Source organism: Culex quinquefasciatus, chromosome 3 (assembly GCF_015732765.1).
Source record: "Culex quinquefasciatus strain JHB chromosome 3, VPISU_Cqui_1.0_pri_paternal, whole genome shotgun sequence".
NCBI classification, from domain to species: Eukaryota; Metazoa; Arthropoda; class Insecta; order Diptera; family Culicidae; genus Culex; species Culex quinquefasciatus.
Genome location: NC_051863.1, coordinates 164562007 through 164579335, shown reverse-complemented (window position 1 = coordinate 164579335; position 17329 = coordinate 164562007). Strand labels below are relative to the sequence as shown.

At 35.0% G+C, this 17329-nt stretch overlaps 1 protein-coding gene across 8 annotated transcripts in view; it reads left to right on the top strand.

Moving 5' to 3' along the window:
* LOC6048137 (PDZ and LIM domain protein 3) overlaps positions 1 to 17329 on the top strand; it is a 69667-nt gene that overhangs the window by 14671 nt on the left and 37667 nt on the right. For 5 of the 8 annotated variants that reach the window (XM_038260242.1, XM_038260240.1, XM_038260239.1 and 2 more), the window contains exon 1: positions 5288 to 5915. The exons of 2 other annotated variants lie outside the window; for them this stretch is intronic. In XM_038260242.1, the coding sequence (XP_038116170.1) occupies positions 5799 to 5915 (117 nt within the window). In that variant the 5' untranslated portion in view covers positions 5288 to 5798. Of the gene's footprint in view, positions 1 to 5287; positions 5916 to 17329 lie in introns of those variants that run through there. One more of the 8 variants, XM_038260236.1, reaches the window with a different exon arrangement.

Here is a 17329-nt window from a genome sequence, read left to right as displayed (position 1 = left end):
GAATGAGAGAACGAGAGTGAGTGATCTTGTTGTTTTGTGAGTTACCAAAGAATGATGAGCTTACCAAGGGAGAGAAAATATTTATTTTTTCTAGATATTTCTTCAAATCTGGAGTTTTTTTTTTTTTTTTTTGAAAAGGTCCTTCAATAAATCAACTTTCTAGATTTTGCTTTTTGGGTGTTTTTGAAACCGCCTTGAGTCACGGCCGTATTAAAAAACACCCAAAAAGCAAACACTGAAAATTTGGTTTATTGGACTTTAAAAAAAAAAAACTCCAGAAATGTAAGATGGTTGGCAGTCAGATTTTTTATGGCTGGTACACATATTTTTTTTATATTTTTCAGCCTTAAATCAAATCAATTACTCAGTAATATTTTTCCTCAAATCATTCAAAATAACCATCGTCTTCTTTGGTAAATTTTTACTGCATTCTATTATTTTTCGATTCATTATAAACACGTCGTGGCTGGAACAAAATATTATAAACCAAGATACCCCATCGGAGATCTATACGTATAAAGTTGTGTTTTGCCAGCCTGAATCAGAATCTATAAAAATAAAAATATTCTTTCGGTGAAAATTGCATTTTTCAAAATTTTAAGGTTTTAGATTTTTGGTACAGATTTTTAATTTATCTAGCCTTATAGATGGATCGATCTATATATTTTATTGTAAATTTGTAAAGAAATCTGTCAACGCTGTTTAGGGTTTGTTAATCCTTTATGATTGTCAAAAGATATACCACTTTAAAGACAACAATATTTTGGCTGATTTTGAATTGCAAACATGGTCCCAGAGGTTCAAGGTCAAACGAAGTTCGCATAAAAGACGGATGTCTTTAAAGTGGAATATCTTTCGACAATCAAAATGGCTTCACAAACCACAAAGAGCGTTTTAAAGATGAGAGATTTCTCTCTTTTCTACGTAAAAATCTCCGATGGGGTATCCCGGTTTTTAACATTTTGTTCCAGTCACGCCATGTATATTACTTTGTTCTGAATCTTTTCTAACAAAAACCAATTAATAAAATAGACAAATTGGAAAAAAATGACATATTGACACCATTTATTTTAAATTTTATATTTTTAGTTTTTAGTGATATTTTTGCCAAATCTGGCATGATTTATGCAATTTGTAAAAAAAATGATCATACCCTCAACCCCCGATGGTTGGTCACTTTTTCAATATTTTAAAACAGTTGTTTTCGGCCAGCTGAACCTCGTCGGCCATTTGGAAATTTGTCAAAGCATCGCGGGCCACATGTGAAACACAAAAAATACTAATGCTTTTAATGCTTAATTTATATTAACTCAAATTTGGAATTTTGTTCATTTAAATTTTGATTCTGGAAACCAAATTTTCAGTTTTTTGCTTTTTGGGTGTTTTTGCAACCGTCTTGAGTCAGGGGTATTAAAAAACACCCAAAAAGCAAAACCTAAAAAATTGTTTTTTTTTTATTTTTTCAAAAAAAAAACTCCAGAAATGTAATTAAATGTTTTCCAATTTAAAAATTTAACAAAATATGCTTCCACAACAAAAAAAGTACGACGCAAAAAACATCAATTAATTTTAAACTCTTACTTTTCTAGGTTTACACTTCATCAAATTTTACGATTTATGGAAAATTTGGATTGATCTATTATTTTAGATTAAAAAATTTGAATTTTAAAAACAGGAATTCAAAAAATGGTTAAATGAGGAAATTATAATGTAGTAATTTTCTACAAAATATTATGTTTCTTGACTCGGCTGAATCTTTTTGGGCCTTTCGCATCATTGGTTCGTTCATACAATTCATCATACAATTTTGGCATACACAAATTGATAGTGCATATTTAAAAATCCTTGCCTTGTGAAGAGATTATCAAATGCCATTTTTTAAAGTTCCAAATTAGTAGTTTATGCAACAAGTTGCAAAAAGAGGATTTTATAAGCACGAGTCGTACATTTATCCAACGAGGTTCACCAAGTTGGATAAATACGAAGAGTGCTAAAAAAACCAAGTTTTGCAACGAGTTCCATACATTTTTTTTGCAATTCCAAAAAACACACACATAGTGAAATTGTATGTCAAATTTTCATGTATTTTGTCAATAAATCGTTTGAATAAAAAAAAATTTGAAAGTGTTACTTTTCGAAACAAGTGCTGAAAAGTTCAACTTTTCAGCACCCATTTGAGTGCTGAAAAGTAGAACTTTTCAGCATTTATTTTGCAATTCCAAAAAACACACAAATAGTGAAATTGTATGTCAAATTTTCATGTATTTTGTCAATAAATCGTTCAAATCAAAAAAATGTTGAAAGTGTTACTTTTCGACACAAGTGCTGAAAAGTTCTACTTTTCAGCACCCATTTGAGTGCTGAAAAGTAGAACTTTTCAGCATTTATTTTGAAAAGTGTTGCTATTCGATTCTGTTATTTTTGGTACAGAAAAGTAGGCTATTTCGTCGTTCAAGAATGACAGGAAAAGTAAGTAGTTTCACGACGGAATTGCAAAAAAATATTTATAATATGTTTAACAATATCAAAACAGGCAGTTTTTGAATCACAGATGAATATGGATGTTTTTTCACGAAGACTTGTTTAAAAAAAATTCTGGATTATTTTGTCAAAACTTAAATTAAACATACAATTGAAAAGCAAGTTTAAATGAGTAGGGTAGAGTAGTCATCAACAAGACACGGGGAACAATGATAAAATGGCTCTCACAAGTCGTAGTTTCAATCAATCAGGCTCAGATTTGGGGGAAAGGTGTGTCTACTAGATACACATCTGCCATAATAGTGGCTTTGGTTATGGACGCTCCCTTGAAAAGTTATTTATAAATGTTTGATTCTGGGGTGTAAAAGTAAATTATGGACAAAAAATACTTTTTCGCTCGTAGGCTGCCATTTACACCAAAACTAATATTTCTTCAAATTTCTTTCGACGTTCCATAGGGATTGAGTTGGGCTACAATGTCCTTTCATTAGGTTTGGCCAAAATTTAGAATATACCCAGAATTCAGGGCTGTCTCATTGTTCCCCACTTATATCAGCCCATAGGTAACAATGAGACACTTCGATTTTTCTTCATTAAACTTTTCAAAATCTATGGAAATCTTTCAAAACATGAATTGAAAGTGATTTTTGGCATATTTATAGAGTTTAAACCTCATTTAACCAAAAATACAAAGTTATTTGGTATAAATATATGGATTTTACAAAATTCAAATACTTTTTAGTATAACTTTGGTTATTTAAACTTTCATGTTGGTAAAATTGCTCTAATATGTTCAAGGCAAGTCACCCGCTATGGAACAATACAAAAACATGATGTTTTACTAGAAAAGTATTGATTTTCATAGAGTGTCTCATTGTTCCCCAGCTGTCTCATTGTTCCTGCCTAGTGCGTCTACAATGAGACAGTTGAATAACTCTGGCTGTAGATGTCGGATCGATCTCATATTTTGGTCAATGTTAGAACACATTAAAAGAAAGAAAATGCAACAAAAAGCTTATTAAAACATGCTGATGAAAAAATGTGAAAAATCTTTGAAAGTTGAAAACCAAAAGTGTCTCATTGATGACTACCCTACCCTACAACTTTTATTTTAATTTCTTATCTTGATTTTTTTTTTCTCACTGCCCTCCTTCTACAATTTTGCTGAAGACACCATGTCGATCGAAAAAATCCTTCCAAAGATGCAGATTTTGTAATATTTGGGTCATTCTTGCCCACACTTCCTATATCGACCTTCACCAAATCTGCTCATGTTTGGTATGGGAGTTGTTTTTGACTCAAAAAACAATCCCAACTTTGGAGACATTTGGATTTATTTCCAAAAAACCTCATTTTTAAAAAGGATATTCCTAAGAGAATACTTATCAAAAAGTCAACAAAAGGTAAGGGTAGGCCAAATTGAATGATTTCCTCACGTGGAATCCAATGGCGTACTCAAATCTACCAAGATTGTTGCCAGATATGGAAATTTTGCGCTGGAAGTTTTCAAAAGCATTTTTAGTTTTTTTTTACATTAAGTTCAATCAAAACCTCACGGTAAATTGAATATTTCATGAGATACAGTCCAGACTCATTTCATCTCCGCCATTTTCGCCGCCATCTTAGATTAAAAATTCTAAATCATTTTAGAGTAGTTTTTGGGTCTCAAGCTCGAAAATTAAAAAAAATCGTGATTCGATTATCCGAAAATTTGATTATCCGAAGTGATTTTTTTCCGAGGCCTTCAGATAATCGAGTCTAGACGTTTTTAAGCTCCTGTATTTTCCTGTATTGTTTAACAAATGTTTTACTTATCCATCCATTTTATATATATATTGCGTTGGAGCAAAGTAGGCCTTGAAATTTAAAGAAATTTTTTTTTTAAATTTCGTGGCGAAAGCAAGTGAATATCCCAAATTGTATTTATGCTCAATTTACATACTTGTAAAAACGAACCAATGATGTAAAATTTCCATTTGTTCATAGGGTTGTCTCATAAAAAAATGCCAAATAAAAAAATGAAATCCAATTCCTGTTTTGAAGAAATAGATCAATGAGAAAAATGAACCTTTATTGTATAAATACTTTCTATCCCTATTTTTTACGGAACTTGTTTGAATCTTTTAAGACAGTATTTGTTATGAAATTTTGAAACTTTCTTTTGTTTAACTCTACATTTTGTTGTAAAAATATAAAATAAAAGCGTTTTAAGAAGATTTCATATTTCCCCAAAAAGTCTTTGGAGTATTTGTTTAATAATCTCACTCAAACCTTAAATCATTCGACAATATGCAAAAAAAACAAAAAAAATCTTTATGTTTCAACGTTTGATTTCAGTCCATAATAAATAATTATACATTTTTACCAAATAAAATCTATTACACGAAAATGTTATTTAAAAAAAACCTCATAAACTTTACTTCTGGTCACTCATTTTCACCCGCTAGCCGAAACAAAACTCACACTCACCAGCTGATTTACACGATCATCATTGACGATCATCACCGCCACACGAATGACTACTGTTTTTCCTCGAACAACCAAGCTCCCTCGGCGAAAAACCACACTCAAACAAACCCCAGTTCGTGAGTGGCTTCTTCACTGACCGGTCGGTCATTCAAAAGAAAAGAAAAAGCCGTGTGTTTGTGTCCGAGGAAAACGACGACGACGACGACCACGATTAAATTATATATTTATTTTTCTTCTCGGACAGTCGCGCACTCAAACTGACACACACACACAGAGAGATACACGTCTAAGGAGCCAAATCCCTCGGCCAGAGCTGAGCTCCTCGTCGGTGGTGAGTCTTGACCGAACGAAAGATAAAAGAGGTGCCTTTTTTTCCGCGATCGCGATTTTTGCTGGGAAAATTTTAATTTTTGTACTGAAGTTTAATTGAATGCGATATTAGTTTAAAACGAATCATTGATTCGAGTGGAAGAAAAACGAAATAAAATAATTGCTTTGTGGAGGAAAACGACTTTTCTCCTTTTTTGAATACAGAGAAAAATAAGGAAAAAGAGAGGATCGAGGACGAAGAAGAAGGTGAACGAAAGGTGAACAAGAAGGAGGAAGTGTGCCTCACCACCCGAGTGTGATATAAGAGTGAGCGAAGGAAGAGCTGTGATATTTTAGGTTGTTACATATTTTCGCAAAAATAAAGGAAAGATTTTTGCGTGGTGAAAAAATATTTTACTTCTCGTGCCCGACTGAGAGTGAAAGGAAAAAGCGAAAAGTAAAAAATAAATAAATTGTGTTTGACCCCCGGCAGCTCCAACGGTTCATTTCCGTGTATTGAAGAAATCAAGTGAGACACAATGAGTCCGAAGCCACACGATTTCCAGGTGACCCTGGTCCGCAGCTCGCCACAGATTCCGTGGGGAATCCGGGTCGTCGGAGGCACAGATCTCAATGCACCGTTGATTGTGACGAGGGTAGGTTTTCGTGAGGTTTTGCTTCATATATTTTTTTATAAAGATATTTGTGAAGTAAACAAAAAAATGCAAACAGTATTTTGTTATTAATTTGAAAGGTGTACAATTTAAAGGTGTAATATCATCTCTATCTCTATTATAATGTGATATTATCAAAATTAAAATGAAACTGTGGGAAAACCCTGATATAGTAAAACGAAACTATTGGCACTACGCCCCCCGGGGCATGGCCTTCCTCTAACGTGGGATTTCTGCTCCAGCGCCTCTGACGAGACAGGAGAAACCGGGACCGACGTTTTACTTCACCATCCGATAGAAGCTCAGTGGATAAGGCGGGAATCGAACCCGCGTCTCATAGCATCATCGGGATCGGCAGCCGAAGCCGCTACCCCTGCGCCACGAGACCTCACACCCTGATATAGTGGTAGATTTATACGTTTTAGAGATAATATTTTTCAGATATTAAAAACCTGTTTCCAGATGTAATATTACCAAGATTTTTTTTATTGCGAATATGATGATCAAAAACTTTAATAAATTCTGGAGTAACTATTCAAAAGGACGAAAGTTAAGCGAAACCAGAGATGTAAACAAAATGGCTATCCAACTTGCTCTAGTAATAGTTTACGTTAAATAAGAGTGGGATAGCCTGCTTGTTTATATTTATGGTTTCAGGTTTGTGAATTTATTGTACAGAATTCACGAAATCACTCCAAATGTTTTTAAATTTATGAACTTTTTCTTACTCTTGGTAATCTCTTAGTTATAAACAATAATCGTTCCAAAATGGATTGAGATTCAACACACAGCTGAAAGGAACTCCAAAACTCTGGTATGAACTGCAAAAGAACTTATTGTACATTATTATTCACTAATAAAACCGAATTGAATTGAATTGAAATTAATGAACTATTTTCATTTTTTGGAATCTGTTAAGTTTCTGTAAATACTTGAATTGAAAACCCGTTTAATTCAATCTTTGGGGATATTTGATCAATGTTTAACTATTTTTATTCAAACTGTTTTTTTGTTATTAATGTATTTTTTTACCTGGAGTATTTTCTGAATTATTATTTGATTTTTGATCATTAAAACTTTAAAAAAAGTTAGATCGAACATTTTAACGGTGCGCATCAACCATAGCTCTTACACCTAGATTTTTTTTAAAGACATTTCAATATTTTCAAAACTGCGTGAACTATCTATATATTTTTTTCATTCTTCCCCTTAGGCACTGTCTACTAAATTATTTACAACAAATGTTGACTATTTTGACAATCAGATTGTTGCAGGATTGGGTCCGTTAGTTTGACAAAATTGGAATAAGTAGACGATAACTTTCTTGGTCGCTGTGCACCCTTAAAGTTGCCAGAAATGCTTACTTCACTTTGCATTATTTAAGCAAAGAAGCCCAATTAATCCATTAAATATTATTTAAGGCAGTTCCTCAACCACTTCAAAAATACCCTTCAAGATGTACTTGTTTGCCAAGTGTTAGTTACCATTTAAAATTATTTTAACAGTGTGAAACTTCAAACAACGATTATTTTTTGTTTTTGATATTATTGAAACTTTGTGGGTACATTCTTTATGACCAAAGAAAGCATTTTGCTTCATTAGGTTACGGCCATACAATTTTGACAGCTGACTTTCTGATCGATTTGGTGGCTTCGATTCAGTTATAAAGGAGCGGTCGTGGCTGAATGGTTACGATGTTCGCTTTATAAGCGAATGGTTCTGGGTTCGATACCCATCTGCTCCCAACGAGAAAGTTCTGGACTCATTGAATTTGGAATTAAAGAAAAAACTACAAGCTCACGGCGGGGTTCGATCCCCTGTCCTTAGGATTGGCAAGCAAAATGCTTTCCACTTAACCGTGGAGCATTGGTAGCTTGAGGAGGAATTAGACTGGTATAGTTGAATCCAAGAATCGGACTTAGAATCACATTGAATGCAAGTTGAACATCAGAACTCAAACAAGATTGCATGCAAGATTGCAAGCGCAGTTGAAATTGAATCTAAAAATACCTCGCTATAAATAGCCTGGGCGACTGATAGAATTCATCCAATAAGAGATGAGAAGAATTGAAAGCTTTCCCATTAGAAATGAGAACACACGAAGAATTCGAACAACAATGCCAAAGGTCGTTACCACTCGCCTAGGGTGGCTCCTCAGACCATTCACCTTCCCAAAAACCGTCCAACTCCAAGCGAAACTTACTTGAGGATACCGTGGAGATTTTCGCTTAATACTCTTAAAAAAGTGGAGCATCAACACTTCCCGTCTTCCGCATCCCTTTCCTTGTCCCTGGTGCGCGGTGGAGATGGGAGCGGCCGGCAATGGACGGCTGCCATGGTGGTGAGAATCTGATTCAGGTGGAATTGGTTCTATTCCCAATTATCGATTCCTAGGCAACTTGGGCTCAGACAATCATCACATCACATGGCGAAAATCCAGTCTGCAATCCGCTAAAATCACCGTCTCCTAGCGAAGCGAAGCGAAGCGATTTGGTGGCTTCGATTCAGTTATAGGCATAGGTTTTCTATCCATAGAACTTCTTGGAAAAAAATAAATATTTTTTTTATTATAGGTAAGTTATTTAGTTTTCCAACACAAAAAAAAACAATTCGCAAAATATTTTTCTTTTTTTTTTTTTGGTAAATGTAATTTCTTGCGCACGTTTTTTATAACAGAAAAAAATCAAAATCAAATCAAATTATTCGCTCTACAGCATTGCCTTGGCGTTCTTGATTGCGAGATTCCTACTCGAAACTAAGTGTCCGAAGGATTGATTGTTGAGGCAATTGCAAACCTTTTTTTACACCTTAGCTTCCATCCACCCCAGGATTCGAACTGACGACCTTTGGATTGCGAGTCCAACTGCCTACAGGCGACTCCACCGAGGCAGGACCCAGGGAGACGACTCCTACACCTGGACTGAGCTAACATTTACTTCCCGTCCGACGGATTATCTATTCTAATTATCTATAGACGAAAAGATTAAATTGAGACATGATGCTGGTATCAAATTTAAAAAGAACCTTTTTTCCTTTACGATATTACACAATTCGCCATAATTCCAATGCTATTCGTTGAATTTTATGTCAAACACCATGTGTTAAATAAATTCGCCGTTCAAATTTAGAAAAAAATATTGAAAAATGTTACTTTTCGATACTATATACTTTTTAGCACCCATTTTAGTGAAAAGTAGAGCTTTTCTTCACTGTTATTGGAACTTATTAATTTTCCATTCTGTTATTTTTGGTAGAGAAAAGTAGGCCGTTTCGACGATTGAGAATGAAAAGAAAAATAAGTAGTTTCACGACGGAACTGCGAAAATTATTTTTTTTTGCAATTCCGTCGTGAAACTACTTACTTTTCCTGTCATTCTTGAACGACGAAATAGCTTACTTTTCGGTACCAAAAATAACAGAATCGAATAGCAACACTTTTCAAAATAAATGCTGAAAAGTTCTACTTTTCAGCACTCAAATGGGTGCTGAAAAGTTCAACTTTTCAGCACTTGTTTCGAAAAGTAACACTTTTAAACATTTTTTTGATTTAAACGATTTATTGACAAAATACATGAAAATTTGACATAAAATTTTACTCATTGTGAGTTTTTTGGAATTGCAAAAAATGTTGTATGGAACTCGTTGCAAAACTTGTTTTTTTCAGCACTCTTCGTATTTATCCAACTCGGTGAACCTCGTTGGATAAATGTACGACTCGTGCTGAAAAAATCCTCTTTTTGCAACTTGTTGCATGAACTACTATTGCAATTCCGCTGTGAAACTGCCAACTTTTCTTGTTCTTCTGGAGAAACGAAACGGCCAACTTTTCCTTACCAAAAATAATAGAATTGAAAATTAATTCCTTTCAATCGCAGAATGGGTGCTGAAAAATTGAACTTTTCAATACTTTTGTCGAAAAGTAAAATGTTTCATTTTTTTTTGTTTCGAACAGTGAATTTACTTAACACATGGATGATAGACATCAAATTCCATTCTAGAAGCGATTTTCGGAATTACAAAAAATGTCGTTAGTAACTTGTTGCAAAACATGTTTTTTTCAGCACTCGTCGTATTTATCCAACTCGGTAAACCTCGTGAGATAAATGTACGATTTGTGCTGAAAAAATCTGCTTTTTGCAACTTGTGGCATAATCTACTATTTCAAACCGTTTCCGACAACTTTATTGTTACATTTTAAAAAGTTAGGCTTGATTTACGAATGTCATGTACTGTAGCTCAATACATGTCCCTTCTTGTCAATAAACATAAAATTAGGCAAGTAGAGTTATTTTTAATTGACTTCTGTCTCAAGGTGTTGAGCATTGAGGGTTTTTGGGGTATGATTCGATCAAAACTGCTCCTCCTGATTCTTTTTAATTCAAACTTTAAAAGTTTGCAGTTTAATCCCAAAAATTGTATGGAGACTTGTGTGAGGTGCAGGAAGAAATCTTCTCAAAAGGACAAAGTTTCACTAAAAATAAAATATGCAAAGAAAAAATGATTTGTGAAAACGTAGAAGTTAAGACTGATTAAGGCTGTGTTTTTTGTTTTTACTGAATGTCTGAAATAAAATGCAACTTTGTTGCAATATTTTGCCTCCCCCATTGCGTCGTCATCTTCAACACAACCACCGCCATCGCGCGACACTGGTGACATTCGCCGAAGGTGATTGTTCCCAAGAAAACGCGCATTTTCCGACGCTGGGGACGGCTCTGACATTCCGTATCAACAGAAAACGGTTGTAATTTTCACCCGTCCAAGCGTTTCTTTTGCGCCCCAAATCGAGGATGACTGACATGAGTGCACTTCTTTTGCAATGGGGATTATTTCATCGTTACTGGGGATGAAAAATATATATCCTAAAACGGTTGAGGGACTGCATAATAACGACCAAGTTGTGGCGGTCGTAAATTCGCGGTTAACGAATGTGTAATACTATCGTTTGACGGTGCTCGTTGTTTACATCGATGGCTGGTGATTGCAGTAAGGTTGCAAGATTGCATCACAGAACAGTGCCAAAAAACGTGCATCGGGACAATAACAAGAGATGATCCGAAGGAGAGAAGAGTTCTGTTCAGAATTGAGAAATTATTTGGAAATGGTTGTGATTTATGGGTTCTAGGATAACAATGAACAAGAAAAAGAGGATTGTTGCAATAAAACCTCAAATCCTCATCAACCTTCGATATCTAATTTTAATAGATCGTTTTAGAACGCTGACACCGAGTAAAGATCGCAATTTATTAAAACGTCTAATTTGCAACATTAATTAACGATAACCTCACTGGCCGGGGTGGTCCACCGAACACGCTCGTTTTCACACTCTGTGTGACACCGAGTGCACAAATCCAAATAACGAAATGTTTACGGACTGCCGGAGACATTAAATGTCCGGCGTCGGTGGTGGGGCCCGACGTGATCTAGTTGGATCGACAAGGTCGTTAATCTTGGCATCAACTTAAATTATAAAACACACTTAAAAATTGGTGCTTCCACATTAATCATTTATTTTTACAAAACATTTTCCCTCCGTGCATCCTGCACTTTTTTTCCTACAAAACATGTGACTCACCAAGTGGCCAAATTTCGTGACGTTTGCGTGCGTGCACGGTTCATTAAGGTCGATCGCGTCAAATTAGTGCGCCACACTGCGTCACGCGTTGGGGTTGTGATGAAATTCCGCGCGAGGAAGATCCCACCCCAAAGACATTCATCAAACGGCCATCAATCGGCGTTGGGCGATGTTCGGCCGTCATCGGCTTCGGTGAAGAAGGGGAAAACGTCATCATGTGACAGTAGTTGCAATAAATTTCGTAAAGTTCATGATTAGAATTCTCGCTTACTTTTTGAAAAGGACCTATCTAATCTAATCTAATCTAATCGAACACAAGCGCAGCCAGTCCGAAGAAAGCATCCTGGAAGAACTTTCGGTTAGATTACGCCCCAAGTCCTTTCTTGTCAATATTAATGATTGCATTTCATCCGAGTAACCCCGAACATGTATTGCAAAAATTAAAGCGGCCAGGCCTACTGCGTTGCATTAACCGCAGAGACAGATTCTGAGAACGGATCACATTTCACAGAATCAACAGGGCAGGAAGGATGCGTGGACATACCGTACCAAACGCTCCGAATGAGTTGTGGTTGGGTGCACAGAAAAAAATAATGTAAATTTGGAAGCTTTAATTTTGGAAGGTTTAATATTACCTCTTTTATGATGTAATTTTACCTCAATTTAGACTGAAAAAGTGACATTACACCAGAAAAGTGGTAAAATTACACATTTCCAGAGGTAAAATTACACCTTTTTTCTGACATAAAAGATGTACTCCTTCCCAGATGTAATATTACCATGATTTTTTTTCTGTGTGTGTTAGTGTAAATTTGGCAAGTAATTGTTATTATTTTAGGAGGGGGAAGAGGGAGGAGGAAGAGGGGGGGGGTGGAATTTGGATTTTAAAAACATATAAATATTGAAAAATGTAGCTTTTCGGTACTAGTGTTGAAAATTTCAACTTTTCTGCACTCATTTCAGTGAAAAAATGTATTGAAAGGTATTAAATTTCGATTCAGTTATTTTAGGTACACAGGTAAAAATAATGTAAATTTGTAAGGTGTAATTTTGGAAGGTTAAATATTCCCTATTTTATGATGTAATTTTACATCAATTTAGATCGAACAAGTGACATTGCAGTAGAAAAGTGGTAATATTACACATTTTCAAAGGTAAAATTACACATTTTTTGTGACATAAAAGATGTACCCCTTCCCAGATGTAATATTACCATGATTTTTTTTTATACTATGTAGGGAAAAGTAGGCCGTTCCGTTTCTCCAGAAGGTTAGGAAAAGTTGACAGTTCCGCAGCGGAATAGCAAAAATAGTTTATTCGAATCGATCCTTAAAAATTTGCATTTTTTCATATCTCTTTGAAAATTTTTCTTGAGTATGTATTAGCAAAGTTGATGAGAATTTCTTTTTAGAAGCTACAAAATTTGCATTATTTTTTCATCAACCGAAAGCAAAATCAAAATCACATGACCAAAGTGACGCCGGTATCCCATCCCCTGACGGTCAGTCCGAGGGGGTATGTTCTGGTTGACGGTGGTGACGATGATGGGTCGACTGCAAGTGCAATTTTTTCGCTGCCAAGAACTGTTTTTTTTTTCGACTTTTCGCATGTTTTTCCGAGGCCGAAAATAAACCCCGTCTCTCGGCGACGTCGAGCGTTTTCATTTTCGTGATCGTTCATTCGAAGTGATGAAAAAAAAGCTTGTTGTTGGGGGATGAGAATTTTCTTTTTTTTGCTTTTCGGTTTCAAAACAGGGTATTGACAACGTAAAGACAGCTTATCTTGCGGGAAGGAATCTGTAGAAAATCGTCACTTTGCTAATAACGCTTTTAAAAACGTGTTCCGAAAGACGCAGATTTTGTTGACAGGGACATGACCGCTGAGTTATGCTTTGTTGTTATTTTAAGGGGTGAACTTTTGCGTAATGTTTTATTTTAATCTTGTTTAAATTTAGTATGAACTTCTTGATAACATGTTGAAGAAGGAGAGTAACTAAGTAAATCCTAACTCTTAAATAAATTGCAAGGCTGCTTCTCAATTCCCTTATCTAATATCCCTGAATTGCTAATTTATGCATAGAGCAAAAGAACGACGAGTCTTTCCCGCTTCAATGCAAAAATAAGAAAATAACCAAGCAGCAGACAACTTTCTTCAAAGGTCCCACCGGCAACCCCAAAAAAGATAAGATAGTTGCAGCACCGAAAGGAGTGGCAAACTTTTCTTTCGCCATTCCAGAAGACATTTCCCTCTGTCTTAGCAGCACAGAGTATAATTTATTTTCCGCCCAAGGACCTCCTGGCACTCAGGACGTTCGCTTCGCAAACCGCAAGAGCAAGATAAAAGAAATTCTGCCCCGTGGAGGAAGGCGAGAGAGTTTTTCCTCTCGTTTGAAAAGGAAAACTTTTGCTCGACGTATAAATTACCCTTTCGAAAAACGATGTCTGTGCAAACATGGGCGCACTTCTTGTGCGGAGAAAACATTTTTAATTAATGCGACGTTCTTAATTAGATTTTCATTTATATTAAATTTCGGGAGATAATTTATTATTTCAGACAGGCGCGCAACGTTGTAAAACCCACCAACACAGAACACAGCGAACAGGAAAAGGGTGGGACCCGACGTCACCTTTGCCGGAGAAAATCTCGGAAAAGCTTATCAAAAGACTCCGTCCCGAAGGAAGAAGAAAATGAAGACGACGTCGACCCACCCTCGTTTTAATTTTCCTCCTCCACCATCTTACCTCGCCGAAAAACGCAAACAGAACTTCTTATCGCTTTTCGCTCCCTCAAATATGCAAAGTGTGTGTATATGTAAAGTAGAGAAAATTTTGATAAAACTGTAAGGAAAAGCGCTATTTAAATATTTGGAAATCGCTTCTCGTAAAAGCGTACACGCCATCATCATCATCAGGGTAAGCAATTTTCGTTTCGAGTAATAAAAAGCAGCTCCGACTTCATCCTCGGGAAAAAGGATCCTGATGGGAGTTTGGCAACAAGACGTGCACACATAATTATCATCATCTAGGAGAGCGGATCCCGGGGAAAAGCTGCTCATGTATATAGACAGCGGAATGAAAAGGATTTTTTGGGGGGTTGGTGAAAAATGTTCAAGATGCTGAGATTTTGTACGCCTGTCAACCCCTATAAGCCCTCAGAAAATAATTTTTCAGTTGAAGGCAGTGATTGTGAATTGTATATCAATTTCTCCATACCTAAAATTTTTATGATTTGAATTTTTATAATGAAATTGATCATTAGTAATGAATATTGGTTTTGTGTTTAATTCATTTCTTTAGTATTCATCTGTAGGTAATGTGTGTCCTTTTGATTTTAAAAGATCAATTCAAATGGTTTTATAAGATATTCAATGATAAAAAGCATTTTTTTGTCTAACTATGTTCGTGGTATTCACTAAGGGGTTATCCATAAACCACGTGGAAACATTTTTCTACAAATAGGGATTTTATAAAAGAAAATTATTTGCCCATTCTATACGTTTTTTCAAATAAGAAGAATTCCAATTGTCCTTTTTAAAGAAATTTCAGAATTTCCAGAAAAAAACATTACCCGCCCTTATTGTGTTCCGAATAATATGAGTTATTTTGTTTCTTAGACTTATTCCACAAAGAAAATAAAAAAAAAACACCTAAAACAACACTCATAAAAATCAACACATTAATGCTACGTGAAAATTCACGTAACTCCGTTTTGCTGCTTGCTAGATCCGTTTTACTTGACACACGTAAAAACAATGTGAATGCGTTCAGGAAAAAAATACATTCACGTTGAAGTTTCGTGAAAAAATTTATGATATTTTTCCACTGGGTTTTTCCGTGTAACTTTCATGAGTTTTTTCACGTAACATCAACGAGATTATTTTCATAGTGCCTCATCTGTCAGGTGAAATTTACGTGAGCTTCGATAAACCGGATAGATTTCCTGTATTTTTTCCGGGATTTCGTTTAACATTTCAAACAATCGAAAATCGATAAAAAATTTAACAAATTTTGGTTCTGTTTTTTTAACCGGATTATCGATAAAAGACAACAAGTATACTAATATTTTTGGTACAATTGAAGTTTACCGATGAGATCGGTTGTTTTCTGCGATTTTGTTAGCGAATATGTTAGCTGTCATCGGGCGATAAGCCTTCAAAATCCAGCTATCAGTCGCATGAAAAAAATGCTGGAAACAGAAAGCAGATCTGATGCAAACAAACCAACTTCTGAGTAGTACTCAGAGGTGTGAATATGTTAATAAATTTTCAACTAGAAAGCCTTATTGGATCGACTGACAGCTGTCAAAAGTACAAAATTCCGCATCCGTACTGCGGATACGGATGCGGATCAGTGTAAATGGCTGCATATGAAATGCATTGGAGAAATCGCTTCCGCACTGTGCGTCCGTACTGTCAAATTTTGTGTGGATGCGGCTGCGGCTGCGGATGCGGTATAATGTGAATACACCTTTACGGCCATCAGGAAAAATCAAAATGCATTCTGCAGATTTCCCTTTAACCCACCGGCAGTAGCGTATATGTACTTTGTACACACTTTGTAAGAGCACTTGTAATATACGCTAAAAACACGTGACTGCCGAAAGGTTAAAGATTTCCAGATGTTGCTAGAATCAATGGGAAATACGCGAATCACTACGAAATTACTAGGTAATTCCGGAATTACAAGAATTACTGCAGAATTGCTAAGTAATTCTGGAATTACTGAATTATACCACTTTCTATTGGCGCCGGAGACTCAACATGAAAATTAATAGGCATTAATTGATTTATGAAAGGTTTATCGTGATTATTTTTAACAGTTATTTTCATCGTATTTTTTTTATTTTCTGTAGTATGTTTTCACAAATAAGAATCATAGAATCACCAATAATTATTGGAATTATCGGGAATTACCAGGATTACTCCTGAATTACTGAGTAAATTCGGAATTACAGAATCACTTGCTCAAACTCCAAGTAATTCCGGATTAATTACCAGTTTGACACTATGCTGGAAACCCCTTGTCTAAGGGTATGACGAACACTTTCTTGCTAACGATAGAGTTCTGTTTAGAACTAGGAATTCTCTAAATATTCTGTAACTCGTCGATTCCAATAAATGTAAACTGAGTCTTACTGCAATTGTTTTTTTTTCTCTCTAGAATATTCGCCAGTTTATACTATTTGTTTGGAATTGACTTGATCGTGGAATACCAATGAGCAAAATAATTCCAAACAAATAGGATAATTTAAAGAACTTTCTATTATGCCCCATTTTTTTAATCTACAAGAGGCTATGTAATTTACTGGTAAACCTCATTAACAGTTTTATTAAAATTTACGTGAATACCTAATAGCACTCACTTCCCTTCGTATATGAAATTCACATGTTCGTCAATGTTTTCATTTTTAGATATCATAGTAACAATTCGTCCAATTTGTGTAAAAAAGATTTGTTTATCCATCATATTTGGCTGGTACAAATTTTATTTAAAGTTTTTGTCAGCTGAAATAAATTTAAAATGCATGCTTTCAGCATGCTTGAGTTGATTTTAAAATCTTTAAAAAATTTGTTTAAGTTTTTTTCGATAAAATTTTTCTTTTCGTCAATTCTTTCATTTTTTAAAATTAATGATTGCAAAACAACTGAACTAGTGTAAAATTCATTTCAAAACACTTTTTCATACAAATGCTTCAACTATGGCTTGTTATTTCAATATTTATATTTTTATTTTTTTGCCCCCTCCAGATTTTGCCCCTTGGCTCTGTAGATATCTTGTTTTGTACCATAAAACATATCCAAAAAAAAACGAAAATAAAAAATACA